This window comes from Phoca vitulina, unplaced genomic scaffold (genome assembly GCF_004348235.1).
Source record: "Phoca vitulina isolate PV1807 unplaced genomic scaffold, GSC_HSeal_1.0 scaffold1, whole genome shotgun sequence".
Taxonomy (NCBI): domain Eukaryota; kingdom Metazoa; phylum Chordata; class Mammalia; order Carnivora; family Phocidae; genus Phoca; species Phoca vitulina.
In genome coordinates, this window is record NW_022589704.1 from 71641009 (window position 1) to 71655222 (window position 14214).

Genomic DNA, 14214 nt, shown 5'->3' on the forward strand with positions numbered 1-14214 from the left:
TTTCCAGGTTAGGCTGCGCCCGTCGTCGCTCGGGAGATCAGGGACATCTGCGCCGAGGGGTCGCCGCTGCGGCACCCGAAAAAATTAAAAAAGTGCCGCGGCCAAGCGGCTGCCCGCCCCTCCCTCCCCCACCCGCCCCCTCCCCCGAAGCGGCTCTCCCACCACCCCCGGCGGCGGCGGTGGCCAACTTGCCCCTCTACCCGGTGCCCATGGTGCCGCCTGCGCGGCCGGCGTCGACACGGAGTCAGCCCCGGAGCCCCCTCTACTGCCCAGAGGCCGCCGCCGCCGCCGCCCGCCCAGCCGCCTGCCCGCCTGCCCGCCTGCCCAGCCAGCCCCGGGCTCCCGGGAACGTCAGCACGCCGCCGTCTCCGGACCTGCTCCCCGCCAACCCCATTGGTCGGAAGGAGAAGGCTGGCCCTCCCCATTGGCCCGGCCCTCATATTGAACCCGCCAATGCAAACTGCGGTTTCAGGTCGCCATAGAGACCGATGCTGTTAAGAGCGAGAGGGCCTGAAGAAGGTGGGGAGTGAGGCTGAAGGTGTCTCAGGCTTTGGGAGGGGGTGTAGGGAAGAGGTACAGGGGGATTCCTGAGTGCTGGCTCTGAAACCTGAGGCAGCTTGTGCTTTGGCTTCCTGTCAACCCCAGCTGTGCATGGTAGGGTTTGTCCCTCACCTCACCTCGAATCCATGAGAGCCTAGGAGAAGGCATTTCGCTTTTCCTGCGTCTGGGAGCCCCTGAGACTTTGACCTTTGACCTTTGACATGTGTGCAGCTTCTGCTACTCCAGGTGAGTTTGCACCCTATCCCTTAATTCGCTGTTTCCTGACGTCACTGATCCACCTGAATTCTACTTGTTTTCGTCCAGCCACTCCCCTTTCCCTGGGGCGGATCTTGCCTCAAAATGTTGGGTCTAAAAACTTATAGCCCTCCGTAAAGGAGACTCAAAGAATATTTCCTTTGAATGATATTTTGGTAAGGAAACAGGCTGACGTATATTATGTTGGATGTCATTGAGTCATCACATAAGATAATGTGTTCCCTGCTACTCCAAGCAAACCTCTAATCTCCCCATTGAAGGATATGTATTAAAGACCCACCTGTGTGTACATTCTGCACTGTGAGTTTGGCAGGTGCATGCTCTTTCCCCTAAGAGTTTACAGAGTGGGGAAAGACAGGTGACAAAGTCAATTCTTCATGCCTTCTGATGATCTCAGAGAGTAAAGGGAATAGATTACAGTTGACAGATGTTGTTTTCTGGGTATTTTCCAGTTTACCTCAAATTTGATAAAGAAATGAACTGAGACATGTACACAGAAAAATCTTGAGTTTTAATAACAAGTTCTTTGCTTTCCTTTAGTCATCTTGTGCTAGTTTGTCAATAACAATTGTTTTTTGTAAATAACTTTCATATTTAGATACTGGCTATTCAAGTGGGTCTTCATGAAAATATTAGGCTTTTAAGCATTATATTGCTCTATCGTGTAGTCACTGATATTCTTAGGTTTCTTCTTTTGGTGATTTTGCCATGTTAGTAAGATGTAAGAAGACAATGTTTATGTTACCACCCTTCAAGGTGGAGGGACCATATTTTGTGAAAACGCTGATAGGATTTTGGAAATTACAAATATTTATTGAGAGAAACAGATGAATGTATGTGCAAGCTACATATGTCTAACTACTGTCCAGAATTTTAAGTTGAATAATATGCTTTGCTATTAGTTTTTATCTTACTATAATTGAAAATTACAAAAATAGGTAAGACCTGTTAATATGGTACCTTGATTGGAAAAACATTTCTTACAATTTGTAGTAAAACTTAAACTTAGTTGGTAATCCTATGCAGGGTTGAACTGTGGAACAAAACAGTTGAACATGGGAGTGTTCCCCCTAAATATTTCCAGAATTGGGAAGGAATCAGCAGGGACCATAGTGTGTGCTTATCTCATGCCTTGCCATCACGGAAGTTTGCTTATCATGTTTTTCATTTCTGGCTTTTGTGTGTGTGTGTTTGTTTTTGGAGAATAGAAAAAGTAAAATGCAAATTTTATGACTCATTTTTAATGTACTAAGAAGATAACAATGATTTGGTTTTAAAAAATATCTAATAATACTGAATGAATAGATGTATCTAATGGAAAGAATTACATTGATATTTCCTTTTTTCTTGCCTTAGGTTAGCATAGAAAGAAAACAAGAATTAATTTTTTTGACTCCAATAATCTTTTCTTTTTGTATTTTTCTCGGATCACGCATGATGAGTATTTTGATATTGTGTATTCCATGTTTGTAATGATTAAAGTGTCACTAAAATCTGTGAGTAAAGTCCCCTAAAATGTTGCTAATTGACATTATTATTATACTTATTAATTATTTTTTTGTAATTCTTATACACAGTTGAAAGATTTCTTTTGAACTTGCTCCTGTACTACCAAGCACTTCTGGATAAGGCTAAGAAATCACTTTGTTCCAGTGAAAGTCTATGCTATCCAGACTTGGCTGGGTCTTCACTGATTCTCTAAATTCCTTTCCTCATCAGGAGGGTGATTAAACAGGACACTTAACCAGGGACATTATCCAGGGCACTTCTCCCAAACCTGTCCTATTTCTGCTGTCCTCAAGCCCCCACTGTACTTTGTCTTCTTCCAGTTCTGTAAAAGATCTTGCCTCATACTTAACTGAGGATCCATCATGAGGTTTCTCTCTTTAACCCTCCTACCCCAGTCTCAATTTTTATACGGAATCACTTACTTCAATCCTGACTGAGAAGGGGTGCCACTTTTCTGTTCTAAACTCATACTCCCATTTCTACTCCTAAACATGGGCTATTTTACCTCCCCAGGAGTATCCTTTATTGATTATAATGTCTCTCTTAGATCATATGTTATTTTCTCATCCAAAAAAAATTTTTCCTTACACCTTGCATATATCTGACCCTTTGTGAAACCGCCCTTCTTCCAGCCCACCTCCCTCTCCATCTATTGCCTTTTCTTCTCACCAAAAAACAGTCTGAAGGGAATTTCTTAAGGCTTTTATTTTTTTTAACCTTCAATATCCTGGCCCTTGAATACAACTGAAAAGATTCTGAAGGTTGTGCACTTTCTCCTCAAAATCCTAACTCATTTTGCCAGTAAAGTTCTCTCTTACAAAAGGGCCTTTTACTTGCAAATTGCAATGCTTTAATTCCAGATTTCCAGTGAAGGGTAGAAACCATTGTCTCCCACTCTGAGGTTCCATATAAATGCAAATGAACAACTTGAGAAGAGGGAGCATTTAACCTGCTAGCCAAACCACCTAGGTAGGTGGGGTCTAACTGCTGGGAAGTAGAGGCGGGAAGAGGGAGCTCTACTGAGCCTGACTGTGGGATCTAGGGCAAAGTTCAAAAGACTGAAAATGTTTGGTGAGCACCACCTTCAAGAAAAAAAGTAAATTGCAGAAATCAAAGGGATTTTTTTCAGTTACCATCTCAGAAAGAAGTCAATCAGAACCTTTCATGATTATGAAAACTTTGTGACTTTCCAATGTTTGTTATTTTCATATTAGCTCATAATGATTAGTATTCCTGAAAAATAATAGCAGAGGCAGCAAGGAAAAGGGAGAGAGCATAAACACTGCCTCCTTTCTCATTCTTGGAAGCCTATGGAGAAGGTGGGAGCAATAAATATAAGAATTCCAAAAAACACACTAATTAATAGTTGCTTTTTTTGTTTGCCTTTAAAAGGAATGTTAAAACAGAGGCAGGTGGCAAATGAGGGAAAGAGAACAGTGGAATAAACTGGTCCTGAGAATGGCTGCTAAAGCTTAATAATAGTTCGGCTCAGGCTTTCAGGATTGACTGTGTCCCACCTCCAGACCATTCTCTGAATATGCAAATCCTCCCCTGCCCTTAGAGGCCCAGCCCAATAGTTACCTCTAAAGCCTTTCCTGAAAATTTCCCCACCTTACCCACACCTCTAGAGAGGGTGATTTCTGCCTTAGTATTTTATTGTAGCACTCTTTACCCCATGGTGTAGTTACTCCTGTGTGAGCCTTCTCTCCTAGAAGATAGGATACATGTAATAGTCATGGCTGTATCCTCCATAGTGCGTTGGACTACTAAAGTGTCTCCCACACTAAGAAAAGCCAACATCCATTAATCCTTATTTTAGTCCTTGGAAGAATTTGACTTCCAACAAAGAAAACATAGAATCAGTAATGTTGGGAGGTACTTACAAAAAGATGGGACTAGAGGTTCAATGTAGAGAAGTGAGATAACATGTGGCAGAGCAGAGAAGAGGTTTCTGCCATGTAGCCTCCCAAGAGAGAAAAGCCTTAGATCTTATCTCTAAGCGGACCTGTCTCTGCCCCTCTGTGAGGGGGGACCAGTGTGAGAAGGACTGGCTGCATGTGCTTTGGGATGAAGTTATCATATTCAGAGCTAAAATTCTGTGTATTGGGAAAAGCAGTTGAAACTCAGCTTTGTCAAGCAGATTAAATAAGGGTTACCTACATTTTTTTCATCCGAAGTATCCAGGTTGCTCTGTTTTTTGGAACACAGTGGAGTCATGAGAATGTAACAACTTTATAAAATCATAAAGGCATCAAACACCTGGTAAGTGTAATAGACATGTTTCCAAGGACCTATATCCAGAGCCATTGAAGTATGCAGCCCTGCAAGCTTCATGACCTAGCATCTGGCCATGGTATCAGCCAGGGGAGACCTGATTCAAATGTAACCAGTTCATTGCAGACCATTGGCCATAACCTATAACAGTACCAATCAGATTCATCTCCTGAAAATTTGGAATTTAGAGAACAAGTGAGCCAGAGAGAACTGCTGCCTTGGCCCTGATGTTTTCTGGGCTCCTATTCTCCCCACGAAGCCAGAATACACTTCATTTTTTAGTATTCCATGAGCTGTTTCTTATAGTCACCCCTAATACATTCTTTTCTGGCTTTGCCTTTAGTGAGTCTCTGTTTCTTACAATAAAAAGATTTCATGACAATATTATGCAAATATTTGACAACAAAACAGAACCTGTATTATGACCATCTTATCGCACTACGAAGAGTAACAGTCTAAAACTGTCTAACAAACAAACTATAAAAAATGACCTGCCTAGTTCCAAATATTGCCAGTCTCAGTTGGGGAAAAGAGCTTTATTTAGTGTTGTGTCTATTCCCCAACCCTCCCACTCACCAAACTCAAAGCCTTATATTCTTCAACTCAATTCTCCTCCTGTGAAATTGGGAGCAAGAGAAGAACTTTGAGAAGATGAGCAATAGGATTGCTTTTTCAAGGTAGAATTATTTGCCATGCTACTGATGTAGGAAGAAAAAATTAGAATTTATATTTATTTTATAAATGTACAGTAATTTTTTAGAAACTGGGCTAAAACATAAAAATGAGATAGGAAAATTTACCGGAGATATCAGTGACCAAACAGCTCAGGGGAAACAGACTCTGAAGTCTAATTTCCAGCAATTTAAAGAAAACCTTTCAGGAGGAAAACCAGACTTGATACAATATTGCTATAATATTTTAGCCAAAATAATCCACTTTTCAACAAAAAATTTTGAGACATGCAAAACAAAACAAAACAGGAAAGCACAACCCAAATTCAGAAAAATAGGTAACCAATGGCCATGCTGAGTGGGCCTACTTGTTGGATTGTACAACTGATCCAAACCAGCTACTATAAGTACATTTAGAAACTTAAAGGTAGGGGCGCCTGGGTGGCTCAGATGGTTAAGTATCTACCTCTGGCTCAGGTCGTGATCCCGTGGTCCGGGGATCGAGCCCCGCATCAGGCTCCCTGCTCTGCAGGAAGCCTTGCTTCTCCCTCTCCTGCTCTTCCTGCTTGTGTTCTCTCTCTGGCTGTCTCGCTACCTGTCAAATAAATAAAATCTTAAAAAAAAACACACACACAAAACTTAAAGGTAAAATGACTCAACAAATAGGGACTCTCAATAAAAATATAGAAAATATAAAAAAGAAATGGAAACTACCCACTCTGAGGAACAGAAAGAAAAAGAAGTTTGAAGAAAAGTGAACAGAGCCTCAGAAACTGTGGATAGCTGGGAGTACAAGAAAGAAAGGAGGGATAGAAGGGTATATAAAAAATATTTGAAGAAGCAGCAACCTAAAACTTCTCAAATTATATAAAAAATTTAATATACAGATCAATGAAACCCAGTAAATCCTGAGTAGAATAAACATAAGAATCAAAACTAGATATATCAGATTGCTAAAAGACCAAGACAAGAAAATTTTGAAGCAACAAGAGAGTAACGACTGATTATGTACAAAGAAACCACAGTAAATTAATAGCTGACTTCTCATCAGAAACAAAAGAAGCCAGAGAACAATGGAAGAACAGATTTGAAGTGCTGAAAGAAAAAAAATCTATGGATAAAGAATTACATATCAAGCAAAAATGATCTGTCAAAAATTAAGGTGACAGTCCTCATAAATGACCTATGTTAGAAGTATACTAGTTACTGATGGAATCCATATAGTTGCCAGCTTAGAGTGAAGCCTAAAGCAAAAGAAGGCCATCAGACAGATGCAGGTACTTGGCAAGTCAACAATTTCCATTTGTAAAGTAGCTCTAGACTCAGTGCCAACCCTGGGACATCAAATGATCACCACACCAAACTGTTGAATAAAGTACTAGAATTGAAGTATTTTCCTTAAATAAATTTTGTAAAAATATGACTTCATTAGTTTCTTAACCCCAGAACTATCTGTCTGCTTCATAAAGGTGGCAATAAGCTGATTAGAACAGTAGGGGAGAGAACATAAATCACGTATAAGAGCTCTCCTTATATCCTATCCTCCATCCATGGCACCTGGCCCTTCCCATTCCTGGACCCCTGTTTCCTTTACACACCTGGTCAGTTAATTCTCATCACAGGGCTTCCACACAGCTGGTTACAACTTCTGTGCATCTCAGGTTGGACTAGGGGGATAAGTCAACAGCACCTGCTAGTACATTATCTTGTCAGGAACCACAAGTCAAAAAATGCCATATTTTTCTGTCATTTAATAGCTTTTAAAACTAAGGAAAAAATGATGAAAATAGATGAAGAAAAGTCAATTGACAAGATACAGCACCTGTTCATGATACAAATGTCCAAGAAACTAGCAACAGAAGGGCACTTCCTTGATGTGATAGAGTGCATCTATGAAAAACCTGTAGATGTCATCACATTTGTGGTAAAAGACTGAATATTTTCCCTTAAGATTGAGAATAAAATGATATCTACTCTTACCTCTTTTATTCAACATTGTTCTGAAGGCTTTGGCCATTGTATTAAGGAAAGAAAAATAAAATAAAGGCATGTAAGTTGGAAAGGGGAGTTTAAAGCTATCTTTATTTACAGATGACATGATCGTATACATAGAAAATTCTAAATATACAACAAAAGTAACACTAGAAGTAATAAATGAATTTAACAAGGTCACAAGATACAAGATCAGTACATAAAAATCAGTTGTATTTTTATATACTAGGAATTAACAATTTGAAAATAAACTTGAGAAAACAATTCCCTGCATAATAACATGAAAAAGAACATGAATTTTATAAATGTATAAGATCTCTGACCTATAGATTCAATGTGATCCCTATCAAAATCCCAGCAAACACTTTATGTAGAAATTGATAAGCCAGTCTTAAAATGCACATACAGGGGTGCCTAGGTGGCTCAGTGCGTTAAGTGTCTGCCTTCTGCTCAGGTCATGATCCTGGGGTCCTGGGATCCAGCTCCGCATCGGGCTCCCTGCTTAGCGGGTAGTCTGCTTCTTTCTCTCCCTCTGCTGCTCCCCCTGCTTGTGTTCTCTCTCTGTCAAATAAATAAATAAAATCCTTTAAAAATGCACATACATAGAAATAAGAATAACAAACAAAAAAACCTCAACAGAATAGGAAGAATTGCAATATCCAATTTCAAAATTTATTAAAAAGTTACAGTAATAGAATATAGTATTGGCATAATGATAGCCACGTAGATCAATTAAATAGAATAGAGCGTAGAGAAATAAGTCATTACATTTATGGTCAATTGATTTCCAACAACGATGCCAAGGTAGTTCAGTGGGGAAAGGGGTGTCTCTTCAAGAAATGCATTGGATATCCATATGCAAAATAATGAACTTATATTCTTACCTTACAACACACAGAAAAATTAACTCAGTTTGCATCATAGACCTAAGAATTAAACATATAAGACTTCTGGGGCACCTGGCTAGCTCAGTTGGAAGGGCTGCAACTCTTGATCTCTGAGTCATGGGTTCAAGCCCCATGTTGGGTGTAGAGATTATTTAAAAATAAAATCTTAAAAAAAAATTATAAGGGCGCCTGGGTGGCTCAGTTGGTTAAGCGACTGCCTTCGGCTCAGGTCATGATCCTGGAGTCCCGGGATCAAGTCCCACATCGGGCTCCCTGCTCAGCAGGGAGTCTGCTTCTCCCTCTAACCCTCCCCCCTCTCATGCTCTCTCTATCTCATTCTCTCTCTCAAATAAATAAATAAAATCTTTAAAAAAAAAAATTATAAGACTTCTGGAAGAAAATATAGTACAAGATTTCTGTGACTTTGCTTTAGGCAAAGACATCTTGAATATGATACTACATCATGATCCATAAAAGAAGAAATTGATAAATTGGACTTAATAAAAATAAAAGTTTTTTTTTTTTAATAAAAATTTTGTCTTTTAAAACACATTAGTAAGAAAATGAGAAGATAACCCATAGACTGGGAAAGAATATTTTCTTTTTTCTTTTTTTTTAAAGTTTATTTATTTATTTTTAGTAATCTCTGTGCCCAATGTGGGCCTCAAACTCTTGACCTTGAGAACAGGAGTCACATATCCTCCAAATGAGCCAGCCAGGTGCCTGGGGAAAGAATATTTTCTAATCATAATCTGATAAAGGACTTATATCTAGGATATATATTGAATTTCTAAACATCTAAAGAAAGAAGGCAAGCAACTCAATTAAAAAATGTACAAAACATTTCACCAAAATGTTATACAAATGGTTAATCATCACAGGAGAAGGTACTCAACATGATTAATCATAAAGGAAATGGACATTAAAACCATAATACAACTATACGACCACTGAAGTGGGTATAAGGCAAAAGATTAATAATACCAAGTGATGAAAAGGTTGTGGAAAACTGGAACTATCATAAATTGCTGATTGGTATACCCACTCTGGAAAACCATTTGACAGTTTCTTTAAAATATAAATATAAATTTACCATATGACTCAGCAATTCTACTTCTAGATGTCTACTCAAGAAATAAAAACGCATGTCCACACAAAGATGTTTACATCAATAATATCAGTATTATTCATAGTTGGAAAAAACCAAAATAATCAAAATGGCTATCAACTAATGATTAGATAAAATGTGGCACAATGGAATACTATTCAACAATAAAAATAATGAACTATCAACACTTGCTACAACATTAATAAACCTGCAATATATTATGCCAAGAGGAAAAAAGTCACAAAAGGCCACTTTTTTTTTTAAGATTTTATTTATTTGTTTATTTACTTATTTTAGAGACAGAGCTTGAGTGGAGGGAGGGAAGAGGGAGAGGGAAGAGCTTGAGTTGAGGAGGAGGGAGCGGGAAGAGGCGAAAGAATCTCAAGCAGAGCCCCCATGCTGAGTAGCCAGCTTGATGAGGGGCTCCTCACGACCATGAGATCATGACCTGAGCCAAAACCAAGAGTGGGATGCTTAATTAATTGAGCCACCCAGGGACCCCAAGGCCACATGTTACACCATTTGTATGACACTTCCAAAAAAGAAAAAAATATAGAGACAAAAAGCAAATTAGTGATTACCTTGAGCTAGGCTAGGAAGATTGAATGCAAGTGGCTATGAAAGAACATTTTCAGGTGATGGAAATATTCCAGAACTAAATGGTGGTGACGATTGCACAATTTTACATTCATTAAAAATAATCACATTGTATGCTTATAATGGATATATTTTCATGGAATATAAATTATGTCTCAATAAAGCTATTACAAACAAAAACTTTTAAAAAAATGACATAAGCACATCATGTTAAAACTCTCATTTATGAAAACTTAGTAAATTTGGAAACAATTTTCTAACATGATTGGAAATCTTCAAAATAGCATTTCAGTGGATTGAGATGCCATTGTTAAACATTAAAGAAAAAAACTTGCAGGGAAAACTGATTGATAGGGAAGTCAGAAATTTGTTAGAGAAAAAGCCTAAATTACAACCTTAGTATAACTATTGGCTGGAGTTGAAATTTAAGTGTCATAATTGAGTACATGAAGCCAATTTTGTATTTCTTCCATATCTTTTTGTGGTATCTATTTTAGCTTTTATAGCCCTTATAGCCAAGTTATGGGAGTAAACTGATCTTAAACTTGGATCCTTCTATGACCAGGTATTAACCATGATTTTCAAGGTGATGCAACATTTTCTATCACAAAAATCTCACTAAAATTTATTTAAATTATCAATACTATAGGGGCACCTGGGTGGCCCAGTCGGTTGAGCATCCGACTCTTGGTTTCAGTGGGGGTCATGATCTCAGAGTCATGAGATCAAGCCCCAAGTTAGGCTCTGTGCTCAGCGAGGAGTCTGCTTGAGATTCCCTCTCTCCTTCTGCCCCTCCCTCAAATAAATAAATCTTTTAAAAAAATTACCAATACTATATATTTCAATACATCTTTTTTCATACTTATGGAGTATCCTATATTTGTGTTTTATAATTTATATAATGTTAGTACAATATTACATTTAAATAATTTGTTTAGTAATAGAGTATATGATTGAATGTTTGCAGACCTCATTTTTAATAGAACATCTTTAGATAAAATGTACATTCTTTCCCTCTTGTTTGGTTTGTTTCTGTGGGTTTTTTAGTTTTTCCTCTTCTGTCTACCCCAGGTGGTAGAAATAAGTCTTTGGAAAACTACATTCTAATTTTTTGATGTTTTCTTTGTCTTGAAGATCAGTTAGATCATTTACCTCTAACAAGTCACATTTGAATTTCTAACATCATTAGAGTCACTCATCATAACTGTGATCCATCTTGAGAGAGAGAAGTGAAGTCTCAAGTGATATTGAGAAGATTATTCTTCTTTTGACACAGCCAAATGATGTGTAAGTGAGACATAAATAACAAAAATACAGTAGAAAGAAGGCCAAGGAAATTGCCATAAAGTAGAGAATTTGAGATAAGGAAAAAATTCCACCCACACAGAATTAATTCATTTCTATGGGCAATAGAAAACCCGATTTCAAAACTCTAGGCTTTCAATGATTTACTATTTGGCTTTGGAAAACTCATTTATTTTTCCACTACTGCCCCCACATTAATGAAAATGAGGCATAATATACTTCTCCTTTCTCACAAACACTACTCATTAACTTTTAACTTTAAAAATGTGAAATACGTAAACTTCTAAACTTTTAGTATGAGTATACTACTGTACCTATATCTGAACATAAATACAGGGGTCTTTGGTATCTAAGAGATTATATATGAAAAGGTCTCCTCATTTCTACTTTACTTCAACTTTCCTTTTTGCTTTCTTCCTTCTATTTCTCAACAGATAAAAAAAAATTTAATCAATTATCATAGTCTAAAATGCCATAGATAACAACCATTAGCATTTTATTAACTTATTAATATCCCCTTTTTGAAGCCACTATAAATAATTTTCTCATAGACTTAGGTTAGGTGGTGTATCATAATCTCATTGGGTCAAATATACCTAAATTATATTTTCATCTAATGTTTATTTCAATTATCGGTTTTCTAAGATTATAGTTTTCGAGCTGGAAAGAAAATTAGAGATTACAAACCAGCATTAAAACTGGCTATATAACTCTCACCTAAGATTCCTTTTTCATCCAACCTTTTTAATCTCTCTAGTAAAGAAGAAATTAATGTGATTTAGACATTTCACTCTTTGCCATATATACATGTGTGACTAAATTTTTCAAAGCTAAAATAATTTCAATTTAAAAATTTGTGTAGGGATAAAACATTAGAGGTTAAAAAATATGCATTTATGCCAAGAACTCTCTTCCTTGCATTTATAAATGACTACTTTATCTACACTGCTCTCCTACAATACTATTTGCCTATTGAGAAGATGATAGGTAGGGTATTTTGTGTTTAATCTTCAACATGTATGCTCTGTAATTATTTTTTATGGTCCTGAAATTGAGTCAAAACCTATTGACTACCACTTCTATGTTTTAAAAGCTGACAAAGTATGTTTGATATAGTTGGTGGAAGAGCACTGAGCTCCAAGTCAGGAGACCTGGTTGGGTTCTAGCCTGGCCCATGCTACCTGCTTCTTCATGTCTTAGCCAAGTCATTTAATCTCTCTGGCCCTGCGTTTACTGATTTGTAAAATATATCAGTCACGCTCAAATCTTTTCTGGGCTTAGGTTAATTTGTGTATAAAATGAAGTGCTGCATGATCTCATTCTAAACCTTGGCTTTGTTTTCTTTATTTTCTTGAAGGAAATTTACCACAAATGTTTATCACTTTGCTGTACCCCTTAAGTCTATTTCCACCACCCTCTTTGTTCTCATGTTCTCATAAACTGCCTTTAAATACACTGCTTTCTTTTTCTTGGTTCAGTATCTGTCTCTCCCCTTAACTCCCACTTGTATCTTGCCTTCTTTTCTCTCCTTCTAGGACCTTCCCCTTCCCCCTAGGGAGCACCTCTCTACTAAAAAAAAGCATGACAGAGGTCCACTTCTCTGCATGTTGAGGAACACTGCCTATGAGTTGTCTCCCTTCGCTGACAGGTAGAATAGAGAGGAGAATAGAGAGCATGGGCTCTCCAGCCTGGGTATGTATCTGGTCTCTACCACCCACTAGTTGTAAGATCTTTACCTCAGTTTCCTATTCTGCAAAATAGCAACAACAGTGTTACCAAAATATCACTGTGAGTCTTAACTCAATCAAAATAGGTAAAGCTTTTAGAATGGCGCCTGTCTTGTAAGAACTTGCTCAATAAATGTTCACGATTATTTTTTTTAAGATTTTATTTATTTACTTGACAGAGACACAGCGAGAGAGGGAACACAAGCGGGGGGGGGGGGGGGGGGGGGGAGAGGAAGAAGCAGGCTTCCCGCGGAGCAGGGAGCCCGATGCGGGGCTCCATCCCAGGACCCTGGGATCATGACGTGAGCTGAAGGCAGACGCTTAACGACTGAGCCACCCAGGCGCCCCTAAACGTTCACGATTATTGCATCCACTCTATGGACCCTCATAAAGTGGTAATCACTTCAGCACTTCTTTTCCTAGAAGAGGAAAAGATAAAGCTGAGGCAAGGGAATAGCTCTGGGGGAATTGAATGGTGTGTTCATACAGATGGGGGCCTTTTGTGACAACACTCTGTATTTCCTAGGCCTTGCCCTTTACTTTTCATCCTACTGAGATGTAAATGTTGGGCAAAAGCACAATGAAGAGGAAGACAGGCACAATTTGTAGGTGATGTACCTTTTATTTAATTTGCAGGAATGGCTACCTAATGGCAACTTTTTCCTCCAAGTAAATTATCTGTTTGAAACGTGTTTTTTTTGTTGTTGTTGTTGTTTTCTGCCAGCATTTTGAACTGGCATGCCATAATTATTATACTCTAAAACATTAAAGAAAAAAGCCCAAGAATTGTTCTTTGGGCAGCTCTATTTATGTAAGGCTCCATTTGAGAAATAGCACTGGAAAAAACTGTTCTTAGCAAAGAATGTTAATTGATGAAAACATTTCTTTGCTAGCAATCTAAGGGAAGCAATCTGTTCTTAGCTCTTTAAACCACAAAATAGATTTAGCCATTCATGAACAAAAGCCAATTATTTATTTTCAATACTACCTTTAACAAGTCTTTGTTTTTGATAATGGAGCTCTCTTTCTATTCTCTATCAAAGCAGGTTTTAAAAATATAACCGCTCTTTTAATAAGAAAAAGGCAGCCAAATCTAATAGCAAGATTCTCATTTGGGTACAAAGCATATTTTCCACTTCAGTATTCAACTACATGAGCTTTTTAAATGGGGAGAGGCTTATCCATTTTGATTAAGGAGTCCATATACCTAATATTCTATAAAGCTAGCATAACAAATATGTCATGAAAAAAATAATTTTTTATCATATAAAAAAAAGATAATTTTGCTGCTGAGAAGCCAAAATTTTATAGTGTTTAGAAAATTATAA

At 37.8% G+C, this 14214-nt stretch overlaps 2 protein-coding genes across 2 annotated transcripts in view; one reads left to right on the top strand and one right to left on the bottom strand.

Annotated features, from left to right (window-relative positions):
- PKP4 (plakophilin 4) overlaps window positions 1-322 on the bottom strand; it is a 233813-nt gene extending 233491 nt beyond the window's left edge. Inside the window, exon 1 of the mRNA XM_032410053.1 lies at window positions 1-322. The gene's annotated coding sequence lies outside the window, so the exon portion shown is untranslated.
- Window positions 323-456: 134 nt separating this feature from the next.
- CCDC148 (coiled-coil domain containing 148) overlaps window positions 457-14214 on the top strand; it is a 227524-nt gene continuing 213766 nt past the window's right edge. Inside the window, exon 1 of the mRNA XM_032410088.1 lies at window positions 457-786. Within this exon, the coding sequence (XP_032265979.1) occupies window positions 762-786 (25 nt within the window). The 5' untranslated portion in view covers window positions 457-761. The remainder of the gene's footprint in view (window positions 787-14214) is intronic.